General features: G+C 33.2%; 2 protein-coding genes across 2 annotated transcripts in view; one reads left to right on the top strand and one right to left on the bottom strand.

The window, feature by feature from the left end:
- Window positions 1-110: 110 nt before the first annotated feature.
- Window positions 111-4,720, bottom strand: LOC135844930 (possible lysine-specific histone demethylase 1-like). Its single transcript, XM_065363327.1, has 11 exons — window positions 4,548-4,720; window positions 3,331-3,500; window positions 2,990-3,219; window positions 2,653-2,908; window positions 2,357-2,573; window positions 2,047-2,280; window positions 1,848-1,970; window positions 1,531-1,730; window positions 1,323-1,446; window positions 450-569; window positions 111-375 (listed from the first exon to the last, which is right to left on the bottom strand). The coding sequence occupies exons 2-10, from the start codon at window positions 3,351-3,353 to the stop codon at window positions 450-452; spliced, it is 1,527 nt and encodes a 508-aa protein (XP_065219399.1). The 5' UTR covers window positions 3,354-3,500; window positions 4,548-4,720; the 3' UTR covers window positions 111-375.
- A 544-nt stretch (window positions 4,721-5,264) lies between these two features.
- LOC135843780 (neuropeptide Y receptor type 6-like) overlaps window positions 5,265-21,813 on the top strand; it is a 137,299-nt gene continuing 120,750 nt past the window's right edge. Inside the window, exon 1 of the mRNA XM_065361792.1 lies at window positions 5,265-5,832. Within this exon, the coding sequence (XP_065217864.1) occupies window positions 5,461-5,832 (372 nt within the window). The 5' untranslated portion in view covers window positions 5,265-5,460. The remainder of the gene's footprint in view (window positions 5,833-21,813) is intronic.

Below are 21,813 nucleotides of genomic sequence, written 5' to 3'. Positions count from 1 at the left end.
CGTTGTACATTCTAAAGGTAAATTTGGGGTAAATTTCGCAGCCAGAACGAAAAATAAAATATTTTCCATGAGTTGATAGTTCGCATTGTTGCGATTAGATTATAGATACGTCAATTTCAAACTTTTATTACAAGAATTTCACTTCAACAAATTCAAAATTTAAAACAAAGAAAATATCTCCATGAATAAGTATTTCGAAATGAAAAAATAATAATAATAAAAGAAGGAAGTTAAAACACGCAATGAAGGATAAGTTCACTCTACAATTTCCGACAAAAACTCTGTACTTACGTATCATTCGAGTTACTAAAATGGCGACTGATTCGGATTCAACCGTATTTTGCTCATTGAATTCACAATTTTGGTAACTTTGATCTTTGGAATGCGTAGAATTTAAAGTATTACATCTTAAATAACACAATAATTACGTCAATAAATGAAACACCCACCTAATTGACTGCTTTCTTCAATGATATGATACGATCAGCTTCTCTCCAGCCGGTTTCAACGGCTCCGTGGACAGTTGAGTAGTAATGAGGATGAGTAGCTTCTCCAGCGAATAATATCACCTGTGGAAAAAATCAAAAAAAATTCGAAGATGCGATTATTTTTTTAAACGTTTTTAAATTTTACGTTTGCGTAGGTATTAATTTTTTATGACATATGCAATGTTGAAGATTTACTCTTGTCATATCTTACAATTACTAAAATGAAATTTTGAAAATAATAAACAACCAAAAATTTACAAAATTGAAGAACAAAATCAAATTTTGTCAAATATAATATTCCTTCTTATTCGGAGAAATCACCAAACTTTCCATCTTTTCATCTTAGCTATTTCTTCAAAAAAATGAAATAAAATAAAAAATAGATATTCAGTGGTCTTATGAAGATAAAATACCGTCCAAAGAGAGTAAGAGGTTGTAAACTTTGCACAAAAAAATATATCTATTCCGTGCAAAATTAAGTATTCATCAACTTTATGATCGCAAGAAATTGTGTCATAAAAATCTAACTAACAATTTTTTTTTTTTTGATAATATGTAGTTCCGAAATAAAACAACGACAAAAAATGAAACCACAAATCGAAAAAATATCAAAATTGAACATGAATGAATATTTAGATTAATTCAACATTCATGAAACTTGAAATTTTTAGCTTCATATTTTCCTAAATAAAATCCAAAACATATTTTAAACATCGAGAAAATCTTGAAACTTTTTCACTATAATTTTTGTGGATTATGTAATTTTGTAAATCTCAATTATTAATGGAATTGTTCAAGAAGCACAGCTTAATTTAAAATAAAGTCAATTCTTACAGGAACATTGTCTTTATTGACAACTGGAACACTTAAATCGGCAGCAGACACATTCATTGAATCCGTAATTGGTCCTCTCAAACTGTAAGTGCCATTAAAATGGGAATTCGATTTCCATGTTGATCTAAAAACATAAAGATTCACGATTTTAAAAAAATATTCGGTAAATTAGGAACGAACGTAATCGACAGCAATTTTTCTTATATACCTGTAGAACCAATCGGGTTCAGGAATGGTGTACTTATTTCCTAAAAACTTTCTCAACACTTGCATGAGCTCATTTTTAACAAAATTTTCGTCTATAGCTTCCATATCGCGAGCTGATTGTCCACTAATCCATCCGCATAACGTTGAATTATGATTATAGGATACCATAAACGCAAATACGTCGGTGACCCATTTCAAACCCTAAACCATATTCATAATTTAAATTAACATCACTTGAGATACTCGTAAAATCACATAAAATGACGACAATGAGTAGGTACTTTAAAATAATAAGAATAAATGATATTATTTACATACCCGTCTTTCATAATCCGATTTATCTGTCTCGTTCCAAAGTAAAGAAATATCGGTTATATTTTCAGGCCACCATCTATGTGGAAATTTCAGGTACAATTTAGCCACGTTACCGAACAGCAAATGCTGTAACACAACAACGAATTTAAGAACTAATGAATCTTACACCTTACTCGTTAACGAAAAAATAATTATCACGTACTTGTATCGCTTTTTGCTGCTTATCGGGTAATAGGTTTTCAGGGAACAGTTTTTTATAATTAGCCTTAAGTACTCCGAGAGATACAGTAACTATAACATGATCAGCTACATATTCTTCGTTGTTATCGCATTTTATACGAACACCTTTGCCATCTGGGGTTATCTTAACAACCTCCGTATTTTTCTTAATGTAATTTTCGAGAAAGTTTTTTCCCAGTATAGAATCAGCCTTTTCCTAATATGAAAACATTTATCATCTAATCAATTATTATCACGCACTACAATTTATGGTAATTAATAAGTATATTTACCGATAGAGCAGTAAATAGCTGGCGATATCCATTAGGAGTCCATGCAATCGACGGAAAGCCTTCACACTCCCAGTATTCAATCATAGTTGAGGCAGATGATTGAAACCATGTATCACTAGCATCTACCGAATTGATTTGTTGGTGAAACCATTCGATAAATTGCGATTTCAGATCTTCGCTGATTGAATAATTGCCATGCTGAAGGGACTCGTTTATTCTGCATAAAAATATCAGTATAGAGTGTACTTCAAATTTTAAAATTGTGAATAGATAACGTAAAAAGATAATTTACCAACTTTGTTAAATAATAATTTCCAGACGTTTTGTACTCGAGTACATTTTCATCGGGGTTCGTTTTAATACTGTAGAACAATTTCGTCATTTTGTTATGCACCTCTGGATCAATAACTTGCGAAGAGGACTGAACGAATAACATGTTTTCAAACACTTGGTCAAATCTACCAATCAACTTTTTCTTGGATGCTAATTCAAAAACAACGTTGTTTTTTTCTCCATGTATCCACTGAGCGCCAATTTCGAGTACACCTTCGTCTACAGTGGACATAATTTCGACATGGTTAGAAAAATACTGTTGATGAATTCATGATACATAGAATATAATTCGAGTATTACCTCCGGGAATATCCAACGTATAAATCCTACCACCGATTCGGTCTTCGGCCTCTATTATTAGCACATCTTTGATTCCATTTTCAATCAGACGAGTAGCTGCCGCAATTCCAGCAGCTCCAGCTCCAATTACGATCACTTTTTTCTGAGTAGGCATCGCAGATTGACTTTTCTGCAGCGTAGACGAGTTAGATAGAGGATTGGCGGAAGCAAATAGCTTGAGCAACAGACAACTACATTCAACACGAGCAGGATAATAGTAAATGCGGAACATACGAGGTGATGATAGCTTAATAGCTTCGCACCATCATTAATTTTCAAGTGTTTAAACACGTATTACGTACATGTATACGATTAATTTAATCATTTTGAGCTGTCAACTCGACTCGATTCAAAATTCTTATCAGTACTTCGTTTGTTTTGCCGGGAATGGATGGTGGGCGGAAGCGGAGGGCGCCGCAGTCTGCGTGATTATGTGCGTCCTTGATGATTTTTCCGGCCGTGAAAGAAAAACCTGGAAAAATTCATGCGCATTGTAGCGAAACTAGCGGCGTTTTAGAGAAGCATGAGATCAGTGTGACCAAAAAGCAAGTTTTTTGTTTTATTTGGAGATTTTTTTCCAAAATCAACATGTTGATGTTGATTGTTGATTGTTGATTGAATGAATCAAATTCAGAAAAAACAAACAATAACAAAAGCACGTGGAAACTTGGAAAGTTCACAATAGCCAAATAGGAATAGGAAATTATTCTGCATCTGCTAAGCTTTATTAGTACTTAAACTATTAAACTAAATCATGAATTTCACCGGCACCTCTGTTTTCAAAAAATCTACCTGCAATGTAATTCCCTTCAATATTTGAACAGTTGAAAGCTGAACTCGAAGATCAGAGCTTCATGGACCACCTTAAAGGACCACCAACATCCCACAGCCGACGGCAGAATTTTCACACTTCGGATTGTAAGTTAAACATTACATTTGAATAAATTACTTCTTTCTTACGACTTTTTTCTCTTATTCAGACTTGTCTCAGAATTGCTGTTATCCAGCTTTCAAACTGGATGCGAACAGTCCCATTCATGACTAAGAACCAAGAAGCGAGAACCATCTTATTGTGTGATTTTCCGATGGATGTGAGTTTCCTTGCAGATCTACAGTATTTTGAGATTCCTAGTACACCTTTAAAATGCCTTGGAGAAGTTTTAACGAACTACAACGAGTTCCGACAAAAAGAACTCATCGAATATGGAAACCGTAAGTTGAAAATGTTCGATACTATCTGAATGTTCACACGTTCGAATTTGTAGACACCTAATGCAGATTTCCGTATTCACGATGTTTTGTTGTTAGATCAATTCAAAAAGAAGACGAATTGTAGTTCTCCCAGTTTCGTCGAGAAATAATTCTGGATTCAACGACTCCGATCGCTAAATCAAGTCATCAACATGGTAGGTAAATAAATTTGAATCGGCAGGCATTTTGAACCTTCGCGAATAATTAGTTGGGTGGTCATAGTAGTGAATTTAAAATAGAGTTAGAAATTTTTAAATATTACACTCACCGTCAGTAATTGATGAAATTCCAAATCTCAATCATTTGATAAGTATCTTTCGGGTTGATCGAGTAGCTCACAGGAATTGTTCTCAAATACCAAATTTTCCTTGGTGAAGCATCGCGCTTGTGTATATGAAGATGTAGGTAAACCGAACGTAGTTTTGATACTAAATGAATAAAAACACTAAAATGTGTGTAAATTCGCGATTAAAGAAAACATCATTTTATTATCAAGGTTTATTGATAACACCTTGGGATACAGCGTCTTTCACCAATTAAAAAACATTTCCGATCAAAATTGGCGGTTATTTGTGGCTAAAATTGTAATTATCTTATTTTTCTCCTGCGTAGCTCGAACATTCCATTCTTTCAAGCGTGATATTTAATTTTGATTTGTTCATTTTTTAGACATGCGATTAAAGATAACGCAGGGTACGATGCTGATTCCAAAAATAAAATAAAATTATGACAGATAAGTAGCAAATTGAATTGATCACTCGATAGATGACAAAATCTCTCATTTATACTTCAAAATCTACAAGTTTTCCAGAACCAGAACCAACATGTGACAAAAAATCGCACGTGGGATTTCCAATCGAGTCTCTCAAAACACACGCAAGTGTGCTTAGTAACGTTCGTTGCATACGAACGAAATACACAGGCGCGATGGTTTCCCTCGAACCGTAACCAGGTGATTCAACGTGGTTTTATCATTGTCCAGTCAACAGTAACTTCAAATGCTCTAAACGTCGTGCTTTTCCGCGTCTTCTGCGCTAGTTTTTTACGTAAATGTCGATCGTTTTGAAATCCATCATCACTTTGCATTTCGCTACGTAGAATTTTTATAATGTTAAAACGTGCCAAATTCAAGTAAAAAAAAATCCCCAAATTTTGTTCTCATCGACGAACCTTTTTTAAACATGTTGAACCCGAATTTAACCACCAAGCAACCTAAATGGTTCGAGTCAGCGGCCAATGTGGTACAAGGCAATTCGAACGAATCTCTTGAATTGAATAGTCCGAGCATTAGGGAAGCTTTGGAGGATGATTATTGCCTTATAATATTCATTTTCGGGTTGCTTATTTTCATAGGCACGCCTTTGAATTTACTAGAGATTTATTTCATTATCAAAAATAAGTTTCATAAAGACGCTACGAGCGTGTATTTTTTGAATTTGGCCGTTACCGATATTGTGAAATGTTTGATTGTGATTCCATACTCGTTGATGTCGTTACTATACGAGAATTGGTTCTTGGGCGAATTCTTATGCTATTTTTTACCCATGCTGCAGGTAAGAATGACGTAAATTTGTTCGGAAAGTTAGTAATAATCACCTGTTCGTTGACCAAAGTTACGTGGTCGGGTGATTCTTTAGGAAATGGAAAGGGGATGAATTTTATGTCGTAGGATATTTTCTAAGAAATGAATGTGATTTTCGTTCGAGTGATCAAACCTAAAATTTTTCTGACAGAATAGGTAACTGAGGCAACGGTATTGTGAAAGCGATAACTTTTTCAAATAAATTTTCAAGTTTGAATTAGTATTTCGATATTGAATGAGTGTTGATGAAATTGAATTTACATATCATTAGGTGTTTTTTTTTTTTCGTTAATTGCTTTTCATTTCGATTTATTGATCATTTATTATATGTACTTATGTTGTCTGAGGATTGTTTATCATTACTTCAACATTATGATTACCGAAAGAGAGCTTCAAATGTTGTGATTACTTGGGCATTACAAAACTAATTGCCTACCTACTTAAATACGTCAATTACTCAATTATAATTATCATTATCAGTAATTACGTATGTTCGTATTTTAATATTAGGTACTTACCTAATCTAGTATTTTTATGAGTTGATTTTTCGCTGAGTAATTTCTCTTGTTCAAGATGATGTTCATTTTAAAAACTGACAGTGAGAAGCCTTTTTTTCAAATTCTAGTTCCAAATTTGATTCATATTCGATCTTTTTTCTTTTTACGCCTGGGCTAAAAAAAAAATTGAGAAAAAAAACGTGAAAAATTGCTTTTTCATGTGTTTAAAGCATTTTCTCTGTATGATGATGTTTTTAATATTTCGATAAATTAGTTTCGTATTTTGGGCATGATTTTGGGAACCATGGAACCGATCTCAAAAATTGCAACTCCTGCCAAAAATGAAATCTGGATCGATTTTGTGTCATTTTTTTTTTTACGGTAATTCCATCGCAAATCAGCCTTGTTTCAGGTTTGGGGTCCTCCAATAGGTTTGAGGTGTTTTGAAGATAATTGAAAGTAGTCTAAAAAATATTGGCCACAAATTTTAAAAGTTCATTGTTGGTAGCTTTTTTGAAAGCTTAATTTCCTAAAGTTTCCCAAACAAAACTACATTTTTAAAAAATCCAGGAAGCATATATTTTTATGATGGGATTCGCTGGACGAGGAAAGGGGATGGGTATTGGGAGCCCCAAAATTTTACACAAAATGTAAGAAAATGTCAAATATTTGTGTGACATATCGTTTTTGGAAAACAACTGAAAAATGATGAAATTGAAACTGAAATGCCAAAAATTAAACCAAATTAAAAAAATGAAACGACAATTAAAACTGCTGAATTGCAGAATGAACATGAATATCTACTTTTTTTTATTCAACCTCTCCAGCGCCCCCTCCCCCCAAACAATTTATTTTTTAAAAACCATGTGACATAGGTATGGTTTGTTAGGGTTTTGGGAGTGCTAAATACCAATATTGGATTATTTTTCAGATTCGACGCCTGCGACACCTGATAAGGTGTGAATAATCGAAGGGCACAACTGGCACAAGTCCTCTCAATTTTGATTTTTGGTTAATGAAAATCGCTGAAATGAAGTGGCATATCGATTGTTGCTGATATGAAAGCGATGAGTTCGAATATTGGCTCATTTTTCCAATCCGACATCTTTGACCCCCCCCTCCCTCCTCTTCCCCAGTCTAGTATCATCAAACATAGTGAATATAATGTGTATAAAATACCCCCTTCGAAAATGACGTTTGATACCGTATTCGTTGGGTTTTCGAAGGAGCTGAGTTCAATTATTCTCACTGATTGGAGTTGCTGAATTGTAAACTTTTAGATTCACTCTCCTAGTATCCATTTGCTCATTTTTTTTTCAAATTTTTACCTGGTATATTTCAAACTTGTTTTCGTGCAAAATCTGGCTGTTGATTTTCTTCTGAAAAAGAGGAATTTGAGTTTTCTATAAGATTTTAATCACGAATTTTAAAAAGTAATTTTCTGACGTCATTAATGAACTTTATCAATCAAGACTATTTCCAGCTTTCATTTTATTTCTTCAAATAACTTTTGAAAAAATCTTATCACGCTTGTATCTTCTACTAACGATGCCTTAGATAAAGGTGCTTATAGTTCCCTCCCCTTTCACACCATTTCAACTTCTTCAAAATGATGTTGTTAACATTCGCATCGAAATAGGTAAAAGATGTTCTTAATTGAACTCGAAACGTATATAAAAGCTTTTAATTAGCACGATGTTATCTCGTATCGGGGGGGTCAACATCAATTAAAAATTCTATTAACGACGAACGCGTCGATTTCGAAAGGATAAATTAAAACATTCCATCAATGGATACAGAAGGGAATGACCCTGGAGAGGTTTTTCAAAGAGACCTTTTGACGGAAAACCGCACCGGTGTTGGTATTTTGGTGTAAAAATGTTCTTTTTTTTCGTAATCATTGAAAATTTATCGTACTACTTATGCTGGGGTATAAACGAGTTTCGTATCGTATCGTAAAAGTAGTACGAGTATTTGGTTTGGAAATTCGTCGTCGAGCAATGAGGTATCAAGAGAATTAGTAAATCGAACTGTGTATCTAGCTACTATCTACTCATCTGTACGAGTATTTTTCCAAACAAACTGTGTTTATTTAGGTCTGCTAAGAGTAACCTATCGTAGAATGGTATCTATTATCGTTTCCGTTGAATTCTGTTCGAAGACGATAAGCTCAAATGGCGGGGAATTTGTCGCGTTACCTTCGTAAATTATCTCGCAAAAAAGCTTGTTAATTATATAATGCTTTGGAAAAGAATGGATGGAATTTTTGGAACAGAATATACTTCCCGGTGTTGGTCGGTAGGGTATGCTCGTTACGTGGATTTTTTTATCGGCTCGAAAATATGGACCAGTGGTTTGGAAAGAATTTTTACAAACTTAAAACCACAGCTACGTAAGGTTTACACCATCCGTCCGTTTCGTTAACGGGGGTTTTTCGCGTTATTTTTTTTTTTTTTTTAGCAGGCTCGCGAAAAATTCAAACCGTAGGTTTCTTATTGCGTAATTAAAACTGATAAAAGGATTCCCAGCAAGTGAACTTTTTTCCCCAGCGGTCGTAGTATTGCTTAGGGATGTTTGAGGTGGGCAATACAAAATTCTAATTCAGATTTGTTACACGGTTGAAATTAATTCGCTGGTAAACACGTTCATTTTTCACCTGAACACGTAGTACAACTTTTATATACTGGGGTTTCGTCTTTCGTCTCGGGTAATAAATCATTGTTATTAAAAAAATTCGCCTTTCTCGAAGTGCGATTTCAATGAAAATGCTATTTTATTTCAATTTTTTTCTCCAACTTGGTTAATATAGGTAGGTACCTAATTAATGAGTTCGGTTTCGAGATGAATTCGTATAGGTATGTGGACTCGAACGAGTTCTTTAAAAAGTAGATAAAAAAGGATAGAACGTGGACACGTATATCGGTTCACCAAAGGATTCTTTCGCATTTGTATGATGATCACGTACCGTGAAAATGGAATATTTTGGTGTTGAAAAGGATTGAATGAAGTGAAATAACATTTGTAATGGATGTCTGGATAATTGAATTTGTTTTTGAATTGCTATGCTATGTAAACCGGGTACACCATTATTCGTAGAAACGGCGATTTTTCAATTGTTCCACGACACTGGGGTCAATTTAGGGTTAATACGGTGCTGTAGGCGAATTTACTTAAAAGCAAAGCCCCGGCAGACATGTAGTTGAATTAATAGTGCGTGTGTTAGGCTGTGAAATTATCCGACAAACTGTCACCGATTGTTTTTATTGCCGCTATAAATTATGACTATGGGGTATCAATCACCTGGAAATGTAATATTCTGTGGGATGTGCGAGATATTAGATAGTCGACTTTGGTCGTCTAGTGATTTATTAAACGACTGAGTGATTATTCGGTAATTGACATTTTTGGTTTGATTCGAGGATTTGCTTATTTCGTTATTGAGAAGGAGTATGGTTATAAAGTGGTTATTTGGAGTGAACTCGATTTTAATTTACTAAAGATCAATAAAAATTTCAAATTTTTCATGGTATAAAATTTATTTTTTGAGGAAACTAATAGTCCGGCATATGACAACAGGAATGTTACACCCACCTGCTGATCCTCTGGAACAACTTATTTTAAAGCAAGCTCGCCAACCAAATTTTGGCCTTACTAACAAAATGGCGGCCATTTTAATTGATAGGTTAGCCGAAATCGCAGATTTTACTTTCTTTAACCTTTTTGAACTGGTCGAAGCTAGATCGAGAGAGCAATGAGCATATACAAAAATTTATCACCAGCCAAAATCCCAAGTGCTAAAGTGCATTTTCCGATTTTTAGTGAATTTTTGAAAATCAAATTAGGCCTTGAAAGCTGAAATTTGAGGCATACCCTATTTTCGAGAATAAATTTCGGATTTCCAACTCTGTTTGGTAAAATTTTCAAAAATTTCGAGCATTTAAAATCTGCTGGAGGCTCCAGTAATTTCCAAAAAGTCGTTGGAGGCTCCAAAACGACTTGAAATCCACCTGCAGTCGACTTTTGCAAAATGAATTTCCGCTTTCCAACTACATTTGATGATATTTTGTAGAAATCTCAAGCTTCAAAAATTCACTGGAGGCTCCAAGAATTTTTTAAAAAGTCGCTGGGGGCTTCAAAATGACTTGAACCCACTAGCACAGCGTGTTTATGTTAGAGTACAGCGTGAATTTTGGTTTTCCAAACTTCATTTGAAAAAATGTTGTGGAAATTTCGAGTTTCAAAAATCTGCTGGAAGCCACAGAACTACTTAAAACAGTTAAAAACTGTTTCCAATCGATTCGGCTAGTCAACAATGGGGTATTTCTCAAATTTCAAATTTCTGGGTCACTTTGATGAAATTTTGATTTTTTTAAAATAATTGTTGGTCTGAACTTGATTTTTTTTAAATTTACTAAAAATCGGAAAATGCACTTTTAGCGCTTGAAATTTTAGCTGATGAAGTTTTGTATGCTCTTTCGATCGAGCTTTGTCCAGTTCAAAAAATTTCGTGGGAGTGCTATGTTGAAAAACAAAATCTGCGATTTCGGCTAAAGTTTGCTTTAAAATATTCCTTGGGATGCCCATTTTAGATATTTGGAACTCAAAAATTGTTAACTTTCACGAAATTTTTAGCAAGAATACCAAAAATTGTTTAAATTTGGGAGTGTGAAAAAAAATGATCGTAATAAAATTTGTTTGTTTTTTGACATGGTTTTCATTTTAGCATTCATTTTTTTCATCGCGATTTTTTGAAATTGAAAATCATATTTTGTAGACTCTTTAATTTGCAAGTTGAGTAAAAAGTCATAATAGGTAATTTTGTTCATTTTTTAAAGTACACTGCCGAGTGCCGACCCCCATGGTCAAAATTGGATTTTGGCTCTTTGATTTTGAAAAAGGAATTTGCCCCTTCAAATTTCAAGATAGGCAACTTGTTTGTCTTACTTTTTTTTTATCCAAATCTGTTGTTTGCATGAAGTTTGAACTACTACCCCCCCCCCCACACCCAGTATTGATTGCGAAAAAAATTACAAATTTTTCAATTTTTTTATTGCAACAAAGTTTTTGAAACAATTTAGTATGTACCAAAATAATCGAATAAAGTTTGTTCCTAAAAGACCTTATTTTTGAGGGATTTGTTTAAAAAATTTTAATTGGCTGAAAAATCAGCTAATTGGCCATTTTGACCATTTTCAAAAATTCACCAAAAATTAAAAAAAAATAAAAACAAGTGACTATAATTTTTAATCAATTGGATGCCAACAACGCAACATGTTGTAATGATTCCCTCATTTGACTTCTTTCAACAATTTTTGAAGCATAATGTCCTCTTCGTCGTTGAACTTTTTTGCTCAGCTCAATACCAATCAAATAGACCTAAATTATTGAGTATTTTCATATTGTCGAACTTTAAACATCTTGAACCGTACTCAGAACTCATCCAAATTGAACTAGCAGACATCTTTTTGACATATGTTTTGAGTAAACTTTAAATAATGTGTTTCATGATAAGTATTAATTTTCAATCCACTAATCGGCTGATTTTTTGTTTGTTACAGGTGAGTACAAATTGTTGCCATATAAGCAAGAAAACTTGTTAATGAGTAAGTCAGTTATTAGTGATTTTACCAAGAAAAGATTTTTTAGGATTCTTGATTCATGAATTGAAACCCCCTCCCCCTTTCACTTGGCCCATTAAAATTCACTGCCATGCCACCTCTACAAGTATGCCCTACCCTTCTGTGAATTTTACAGAAAATTTGAATAATAATGTACCTACCTAAGCGATTGGTTTCCAATGAAGCTACAAAAATAAATTGTAGCTCGTTGGAAAACGGAGAGAGGGGGGATTCTTATCCTTATATTTATTTACCTAATTTCAAGTCATAGTCAGTTCTGTTGGTTCTGAGGAGCTGAAGTGAAAGCCAAAGTTTCCCTGCGTTGTGGAAATGAGAAGTGAAATTGAACCTTGACTCCTCGAGTTATTTCAATGATGCCTACCCAACTATTTTTGTTTCTCAATCTCCATCTCCCGGTGATGGGTGACTCCTACTTTTTCCACAGTAGATGTCTCTGAGACCCTCTAATTTCATTTCGAAGAAGTCATTTAATCATCTGTGAAGGAAGCTGAAGAGGTTTTCTGAATCGGGTCAGTGAGGTCACCTCCATTTCCCTGAGCGTTGGCATGAATGCCATGAAGACAAGTGTGGTCCTAATTTTTTTCACTACCTTCCATCTTATCACAAAATCTTGAAGTATTTTTACAATAATTGTTTCTCCAATTTTTTTGATAACGTTGCTGCAAATTATTCTCCTTAGAATTTAACTAAGTATTGCATTATTCCTACTTTGTCACAACTTTTTATAATTTTTTCAAAATGAAACTAAGTATATTTTGAAGCTCAACGCGACCACACATAACTGTCTTGCATGACCTCTCCGATACAACTGCATCTTCAAACAAGACGTGTTTCACTCCTTAGAACATATAGTATTAACATAGAAGGCTCATTGTGATGATATAAGTCGAGGAACATTAATGTGGGAGAAAAGTCTGACGAAGAGTTTCACTACCCCGCTTCAGCTATTGATATCCACATGGTTGTCCCTGATGCATCGACTTTAATTGTTTTTATGAAAATTACTCGAAATTTTGATCTAGGACATAGGTGTTTGAGGTAAGAAAAATAATCTACGTTAAATTCTCTACAAGATGAAGTAGGTTTGAATGTTATCCGCGCTATAGAAAAAAAGTTACGAAAGCTCAAAGTTGTAAAACTATTTTAAAAAACCGTTTTTTCGTGTTTTTTTTTGTAGTTAAATACAATTTACTCAAAATTTTGATCGAGGACGTAGGTTTTTGAGGTAGGGAAAATGATCTACGTTAATTTATCTACAAGATGGAGTTTTTTTGAAAATCATCGGCCCCATAGAAAAAAAGTTACGAGAGCTTAAAGTCGTAAAACTACTGAAGAAACTGTTTTTTCGTATTTTTTTTTACAACTTTAAGCTCTCGTAACTTTTTTTCTATGAGGCCGATGATTTTCAAATAAACTCCATCTTGTAGATAAATTAACGTAGATCATTTTCCCTACTTCAAAAACCTACGTCCTCGATCAAAATTTTGAGTAAATTGCATTTAAACATGAAAAAAACAATTCTTTTCCAAGGGTTTTACAACTTTGAGCTTTCATAACTTTTTTTCTATCACTCGGACAACTTTCAAACCTACATCACCTTGTACAGAATTTAACGTAGATTATTTTTCTCACCTCAAATATCTATGTCCTCGATCAAAATTTCGAGTAAATTCTATTTAAACACAAAAAAACCACGGTGATGATTGGACTTTTCCACCACATTCGCGAGGAAATGTTCCGCAACAAGATCCTGTACAGTGGGATAGCGAATGAGCCTTCTATGTTAATACTATATGTTCTAAGGTTTCACTCGTTGAGCAGTGTTGCCTATTAACAATACTCAAAACGTTGAACCAAAAATATAATTATTTTTTTAAATTTTCTGATTAGCCTACTACAAACTTTGATCTTTTTGAATGGACATTGTTTCATCATCAGTGTCTCAGTATGGAATTGTGAAATGTTAATTATCGTTGCTATCAAATGTTTGAAATTTGAATTAATTACTTGAATCTTAATTAATAAAATAAGTAGTTGAATAAAAATATTCGACTTTGAGAAAAGTGCATGTCGTGCTCTGCTGGCAAAATTGAGATTTTCTCAGACGTCAATCCAATAAATACCTACATAATATTTTCAGGTTAAAATTTAGACTAAATACTCAGATAGATAGGTATGCCTATAAAAATTTTCAAGCATTTTCATTTTACTGTTCGTCGTAGCTGATAAGCGGATTTTGTCTTTCATTGCTTCGTTCGCAGTTTTTATTTTTCTCTAAAGATTGTCTCTTGGGACTAATTTTTTAAAATAATTCTCCTAATGATATCGATATCTACTTCATGTTTGGTCCATAATTCTTTGTACATTTATAAGGATACATTTGTCGAGTTTGAGATCTATTTCCGGGTCAACTCATATACTCCAGTTACTTGTTAGGTAGGTAGTTTTGAACATCACTTCATCGTGTTCAGAATCAGATAGATATTGAAACTTAGTTCGAAAATAACAAAAACTCACTGATAAAGAAATTTCAATTCTCGATTGGCAAATTTTTAAACGCATTGTATAAAGAATAAACTTCTCTAGATCTATTGTGTCGATGAAGTTGAAAATCAATAAGTAATTTTGAAACGATTCGCTTTGACAAAATTTACTTTCCGCAGTTATTAGATTAAAATTTTAATATATTTAACATTACGCAAGATAAAAGCGTATTGAAAAGTTTCTCGCGAAAAAGGCTATACAAACAAGCTGAGTTCGGTATAAACGCTCAATAGTTGAGTTTTTTTCTCCCTCTAAATTAGACGATCTAATTAAAAATTCATTCGTCGAAAGACTTTCAACTTTATAAAAATGAGTATAGAAAATTGTTCGCTTAAAAACGCGCTACAATGAAAGTTTTTGAGAAATTTTCTTCTCAAGTGCACCACTTGGCCCGTTTCATGTAATCTACGCCGAAGTTTTGTCGCTCGTTGTCAAGATGGCGAATTATTTGAAAATAGCGCGACATGGATTTATAGAAAAGTTTACAATAGATTAAAAAGTTGGAATTATTTACAAAGCGTTGAAAAATTATTCACTATAAGCCGATGACAGTGATGGATTTTGTACGATTTGGACTAAAAAAAATATTCGTATTGGTGGTGTTGATTGCGTTTTGATTGTAATTTTTTTCTCAAGTTATGGACTGAGTTTGAGTTTGGAGATACGAGTATTCGAGGGGGTGATTTTGTTGGGGTATGAACTTGTACTACGAAGTGAATTTTTGCAAAAAACGTTAAAAATGACTAAAAGATCAAATCTCTGTGTTTTTTTCAAAATTCAAGAACTTTTCTGTGATATGGATTTCAATTTTTAAAATTTTTTTTACATAAATTTTTTAAAGATTATTATAACAATTTTTCTGTTAAATAAATAAATAAAGCTCATTTTTCAACATGAGTGAAAAAGGGTTATTTGAGGGCCTGAATTATTTTATAAAATGACCTCAAAATCTCGAAATGTGCAGTTGAGCAGCTGCATTTTTTGGAATTTTAAGTTGAGAGTTGAAATGCAACATAAAACAACCTTTCTTGGAATAAAGTCATCTAATGATTTTTCCATCTATCTACACAATTTTTAGACGATTTTAGATTTAAATCTTTGTTAGAGTCACAATTTTTGACCAGGTCGCTCCTTTTTTTTATGGGACACCCGTGTGAGTTTCCATGATGTAGTAAAACTAGAAAAATGGCTTTAGTTGATGATTGAGAGGCCGACAGGTTCCGTAGTTGATCACTGATCAGTGATCACCTATGAGACCGTTTTCAAATCAAGTCAATTTTATTCTATTGTGTTGAACATATTCGGTGCATTGGAAAGCCTACGAGTTGAATGTAGGTAAACAATCATAATCGTCCTAGTTCATCCATTCGTGCCACTTTTTCCCTTCTTGCGAAAATCTCATCGTGTTTTATTCCATGAAAAGCTGGTAAAATCTCGCGACAATTTGAACGACGAGCTATATTTAATTTTTAGCAAATTTAAAATTCATTTTATCCGGAAGTTTGGCATATTTTCATCATATACCAGCTATTCTCACAATGAATAAAATATGGCCGGTAAAACGACTCTTTTTATTAAATTTTTTGCCCCAAAAGTTCTCACAGCCGAGTTAATATATTTAAAGTATAAAATTTTTTCACTGCTAACACGTCATTTTTTAAAATGTGAAAATATTCAACCATGCGAGAATCGTGTTTTAAATTTAACTTTGAAATATGCGCTATAAAAAGTTTAAATTCTTCGAGACATTAGTATACAAGAGTATAAGAATGTAAATGCGAGTTTCCTCCTTTTTATTTCGCAAAGGAGAAGAAAAAATCCTTTGGAAATTTATATCAACGGTGAAAATATACATAGTATGAGAAAGAGGGGCAAATGTTGAGATTTAAACTTTGACGAAATGTTAGTTTTTTTTTCAGGCAAAAATTGATAAAGGCTTTTCTATTTTTATTACCCTTTATTGACGTTTGGTTTATAGTACTTTTTTATGTATCTTTTTAAAAGCGCATTTTTCTTTTAGCCATCGTACCAAGTCTCGTTGTCGAAATTGAATTTTATTATTCGGTAGGATTTTGGAAAACCTTAGAGGACGGACAAAATGGTATGATAAACCGAGAAAACCACTTGCCAACGTATAAAGCTACAAATAAAACTTGTTTCAGTCGAATGAAACCGCAAGTCGAGCCATCTGTAGAAAACTTCTTGCTTCGATACTCGAGCTATTTACCAAAATTACCCTTCGTATAGTTTGAAACATCACCGCGGCAAATTTGTTCGCCGCGAATGCCGAGATATCGAATTAAGGATTAAGAATTTGCCCTGCTCGGTGTATAATTACGATAAGACGTTCAATTTGAACGATAAACGTGTCCACTATATCGACTATTATAAGACGTAAAATGGGCACAATTTTGTTGAAAAATAAAGCCAGCCTTACGAAATTAAACCACTACTGTTGAACTCGAGAGATACCCATATAAGGAAAATACTTATTGTAAAAATAAATTGCATCGAATATTTCATTCGCGAATATATTAAACTCCTTTCGTGTGTAGAGGAGAGAGATCGTCGAATCAAGAACGAAAATTCGTATAGCACGAGTATAAATCACAACGCGTAAAAAAATTTTTTCCTGATAAAAATAAAAACGAAAGAGGGAAATTTTGCTCAAGAGTGAGTTATTACTTATTATAATGTGAAATTTTATACATCTACTGCGAGTTCAAATTACTCGAGTTTCGAGACGTAACGTATAACGATATTCTGGTATTGAAAATTTTCTCCATTTTCAAACAAACCTGAATATTTTTTCCCCTTCGTGTGAATGAATTCCAAATGATATAAATTTTTAATGAAACAGCTCTTCCTATATATGTCAAAACGTTCCAAAATAATGACAATTTTGACGTTTTTTTTTCGACGCTGTTGCTCACTCTTCTTTACCTGGCTTTTGTTTTGCCGCATTGCTGTACCAATTAAATCTTGTTTGTGTAAAGAAATGGAGTTTTTTATTTTCGTTATTTTTTTATAGGCTGTTTGAAAATGTCAGTTTTCAACGAACTGGGTTAAAATAGGTATGCTTTTTAGCGACGTGAAAAGTTTTAAATTTCTAGAGTATCTTGGCTCGATTTGAGGTAAATGATATGTATTTATCTTATTATATGAAAGCTCGTAATTGTCACGCGGTTTCGTTAAAGGTGTTACAAAAGTTGACAGTTGAATAGAAAGCATTTACTTATGAAAATGAAGTTTTAATCAACGTTTCTTAGCATAAGAGATATGTGCCTATTTTAGCGAATTGATTGATATGGGAAAACACCTCGAGACTATTTTTAGCAGTGGAAATTGAAAAAATAATAATATTCTGTTTCGAAAAAGCTATAAAGGGTGAATTTATATTCGTTTGTTTGTCGATAATAATTAATCGTGATTTATGGTAATTTTAGTCTTGGCAGTGGGTGAAAATTAGTTTGTTTTTTGGATAAACTGAAGAGTCAATCGAAAGAAAAACACGTACCTAACTAATTAATCATTGTTGAATAAACTTGGTAAACAGCAGTGGTTTCAGGTTTGATCATAATCTCATTCACTTCATTTTGAATGTTTCCTTTTAATATTTATTTTTGAAATATGATGGTGTCTTCTTAGTTGAACTGCCGCCTTTAAAATTAACTAAGAGCTAGATGTTGAAAAAAATTGAGAAATCGAATCAAGAGATGGACATTTCAAGTCCGGAAATTAAATTTTAATAACCAAATGAGGAGTTGAATTTGAAATTTCTGAAGGAAAGATTATTTTGACCAGGATGCGTTTTTTGGGCTGAAAGTCCCTGAGTTGAAATTTAACATTAACATTTCTGAAAACCTACAGTAGGTCTCAAGGATTTTGATTTTTTTTTCTTTTGAAATTAAAAAGGCTTATTTGATGGAGTGTTTGGGGCGCGTATCTAGAAAATTTTCGTAGGTCGTGAGGATTTGTAAATTTCATGAATTTTGATAGCTAATTGTGGGACTTGGGAGGTTCTCATCTGAAAAGTAACCCGAAGTTCCAAATCAGCACCTTAAAAACCAAGAAAACCATTTATGCAGATTACATAGATGTTTAATTTTTTCAAGTTTTAAAGACTTATTGTGAATGTCAGGGACTTCGTATCTGAAAAGTAATCTAGAATATTATAAATCAGCATCTTTAAAAACCAAAAAGATCACCGGTCACACGAATTTTTAATTTTTGTTTTTTTCGAAATTTGAGGGCTTATTGTGGAGCTTAGAAGGCTCCTTTCAAAAAACAGAGGTAAAATTCAAGATAAGCTCCTTGAAAATCCCAATAACTCTTTTTATATTTTTGGATTTAAAGGGACCCATTGTAGAGCCAAGGGAGCTCCTATCAAAAAATCAAGTTCAAACTCTAGATCGGTGTCTTTAACAAATTCAACAAACCGTAGATTACTCAAATTGTTCAATTCTTTTTAAATTTAAAGACTGAATTGTGAGGCCTGCGTGGATAGTATTAGAAAATTCAGTACAGAAATTCGAAATCCGTACCTGTGAAAAATCAACAAACCACGGGTCATTTGAATTTTTCATTTTTTGAAGTTTATTTGAAGCATTGTAGGGCGCGATAGCTTGTACCAGAAAAATAAGAATAAATTTGAAATTATATTTGATCTTGTGAATTTTCAACAATTTGACCAAAATTGAGGGAGGGAGCGTGCCTCTTAAAAAATTGTTGATTTATCATAAAAAATTCTCAATTCTTGATTTTTTTCTAAAAATTACCCAAAAGTTTCGTTGTTTTACTAGTTAAAAGGTGTCAAAAATTCACCCTTTTTAATCAAGAAATTGAAAAAGTCTCACTTTTTCGACAAAAATTGCAAAAAAATATTATTTTTTGCCAATTTATTGCTCTTTGCTAAAATTGTCAGTGTTGCTTTTCGCCAAAAATTGTCAAAAATTTTCGCTTTTTCAAAAATGATGGTAAAAAAATACATTTCTTTGCTAACAATTTCAAAAAAATCTCTGATTTTTGTTGAAATTGCCAAACTTTTCATTATTGACCTTAAATTCTCGGTTTTAAAAAATTTGCTAAAGATCTTTATGTTTTTACCAATAATTATCTAAAAGTTTCGCTTTTTTTCGCTGAAAATCGCCAAAAAGTATCACTTTTTTGTCAAAAATTTTCAAAAAGTATCACTTTTTTTTTACCAATAATTCCCCCAAAAAAGTCGTGTTTTTGACTGAAATTGTCAATGTCTTATTTTTTGTCAAAAATTGTCGTTGTTCTGCAAAAAAAAATTCAGAAAGTGTTTTCAAACATTATTTATCCAAAAAGTCTTGCTTCTTCGCCAGAAATTATCAAAAAATCCCTTGGTTTTGTGTTGAAACTGTCAGTCTCGCTTCTTGCCAAAAAACAGGTTTTTTTGCCAGAAGCTGCATGAATTTTCATTTAGTTTTCAATAATTGCCAAAAAGTCTTGCTTTTTTATCGAAAAGTTGAACTTTCAAAATTAAAAACCAAAACATTTTAATTTATAATGTTCTGTGTTGTTTTTTTGGAGGGGGGGGGCGTGATTTTTTCTCTGCATCTAAATGTTTTAAACACGTTTTGTCACTTTTTTGGTTACTTTTTCCAGCTGGTTTGGTAACTAAGTATTTGAAGCTACTTTTTTTTGGAGAAAATTGAGTTCGATTCCTGATCAAAACTCATGAAAGGTGTAGCTACGCATTGAATTTTCCCCAAATCTTCAAGTTGGATTCCCAGACTTTGCTCACATTTGAAAATTGAGCTTTTGTTTCAAAAAAAGTTCAACTTGAAGCTTTCAAAATTTTCAAAAAATATTTTTGGATCCTCCTTCAAAGCAATTCAAAACACCGGCTTCAAATATCGAGGAGAATGACAATGATTCCCCAACTTACCCAGCGAGAGCAATCCATGCAAAATTGATGATCAAAAACTGGAAATTTCTTCAGTTTATTGAAGTAGGCTCTACTTTAGAACTAAGTCTAAGACTTGAACTTTTCAAGATGTCATCGTCTACCTAATTATTTTCAACCTTTTTTTGAAATGAAGTTTGAAAGGAATTTTTATGATTTGAGTCATTTTTAACTCTCTGCTTTGGATAAAATTTAAGATAACTTTGATAAGAGAAAACTATGCTCTTGCTTGACGTATTCCAATGAATACTTGTTCCAGAATTTGGAACGACATGTATTTTTTCCTCATTCTACGACCAAAGGTGCTGTAAACTTATTTCTCTCTCGTCCAAGTCCCCGTGCAATAATTTATCATCATCTAATTTCGAACACGTCTAACACCATTTAATATCGCGGTGATTTACCTAATAATTCTGCGTAGATATTCTACCTATAAATCAGCCATCAGCGAACGACGATCTCTTTCCTGAATTTTTATTCGTTTTATTACCTCGCCATAAAATTACAACACTTTTCAGGTGGGTGGGTAGTATATTTGGAGCATTCGTGGCTATAAATAATCAAATGCGAACTCGGGGGTTGGTTCGTGCGAACTGATGCAATTCGCGTCTAATTAACGTTTAACGTGGCACGTAGTCAATTAATCAGTTTTACACGAGAAATGTTAAAAATAGTGAAATTATGTAAATTTGATAACATTTGTAATTCAGAGCCGGTGGCGGTGCGCTGGGCGCTGGCGCATTATCTCGTTGCAATACTCCAGAGACGCGGAGATAGATAATATATTAACAGCTTAGCGGTCTTTTTTTACTCACTACATCCTCTTGAATTTTTACACGAATTTAGTTCAAGGTCGTGGAAAATTTTTACCAAATTTTAAACGATTATAACCCCAGAAAAAAAATGCAAATTTTATCAATTAAGTAGAGAAAAAACTTCTGTGGTATCGGATGCATCCGAGTTGAGAGGGAGTATTTACATAACAGTCTGGCTTAAAGATCTCGTTAATTAAAATTTTTCGCTATGGAACGCGAGTAATTACATGCAAATGGCTATACCGTCTGCGTGTGCTTTGATTGCACACTTTTGAAAAGCAACTCCGCTCCGTAACTAGTAGAGTGAATTAGAAGGGAAGGTTGTACATTTTCTCGAATACATTAATCATACGACTACGAGGAATTCTACACATTTTCCTCTTGTTATTCTATTGTACGTGGCAAAGTAACTCGGCCTACTGCTGAATGCGCTTTAGACCGTATCAAAATTGTCCTTTTTCCCTTAAATGGTACACGAGTATTCTTTTTCACGAGTTTGAAAAACGACCTTATAGAAAATTCGTT

This window comes from Planococcus citri, chromosome 4, assembly GCF_950023065.1.
Source record: "Planococcus citri chromosome 4, ihPlaCitr1.1, whole genome shotgun sequence".
NCBI lineage: Eukaryota > Metazoa > Arthropoda > Insecta > Hemiptera > Pseudococcidae > Planococcus > Planococcus citri.
Note: the sequence above shows the minus strand (reverse complement) of the source record. Positions and strands in the feature narration are given on the sequence as shown.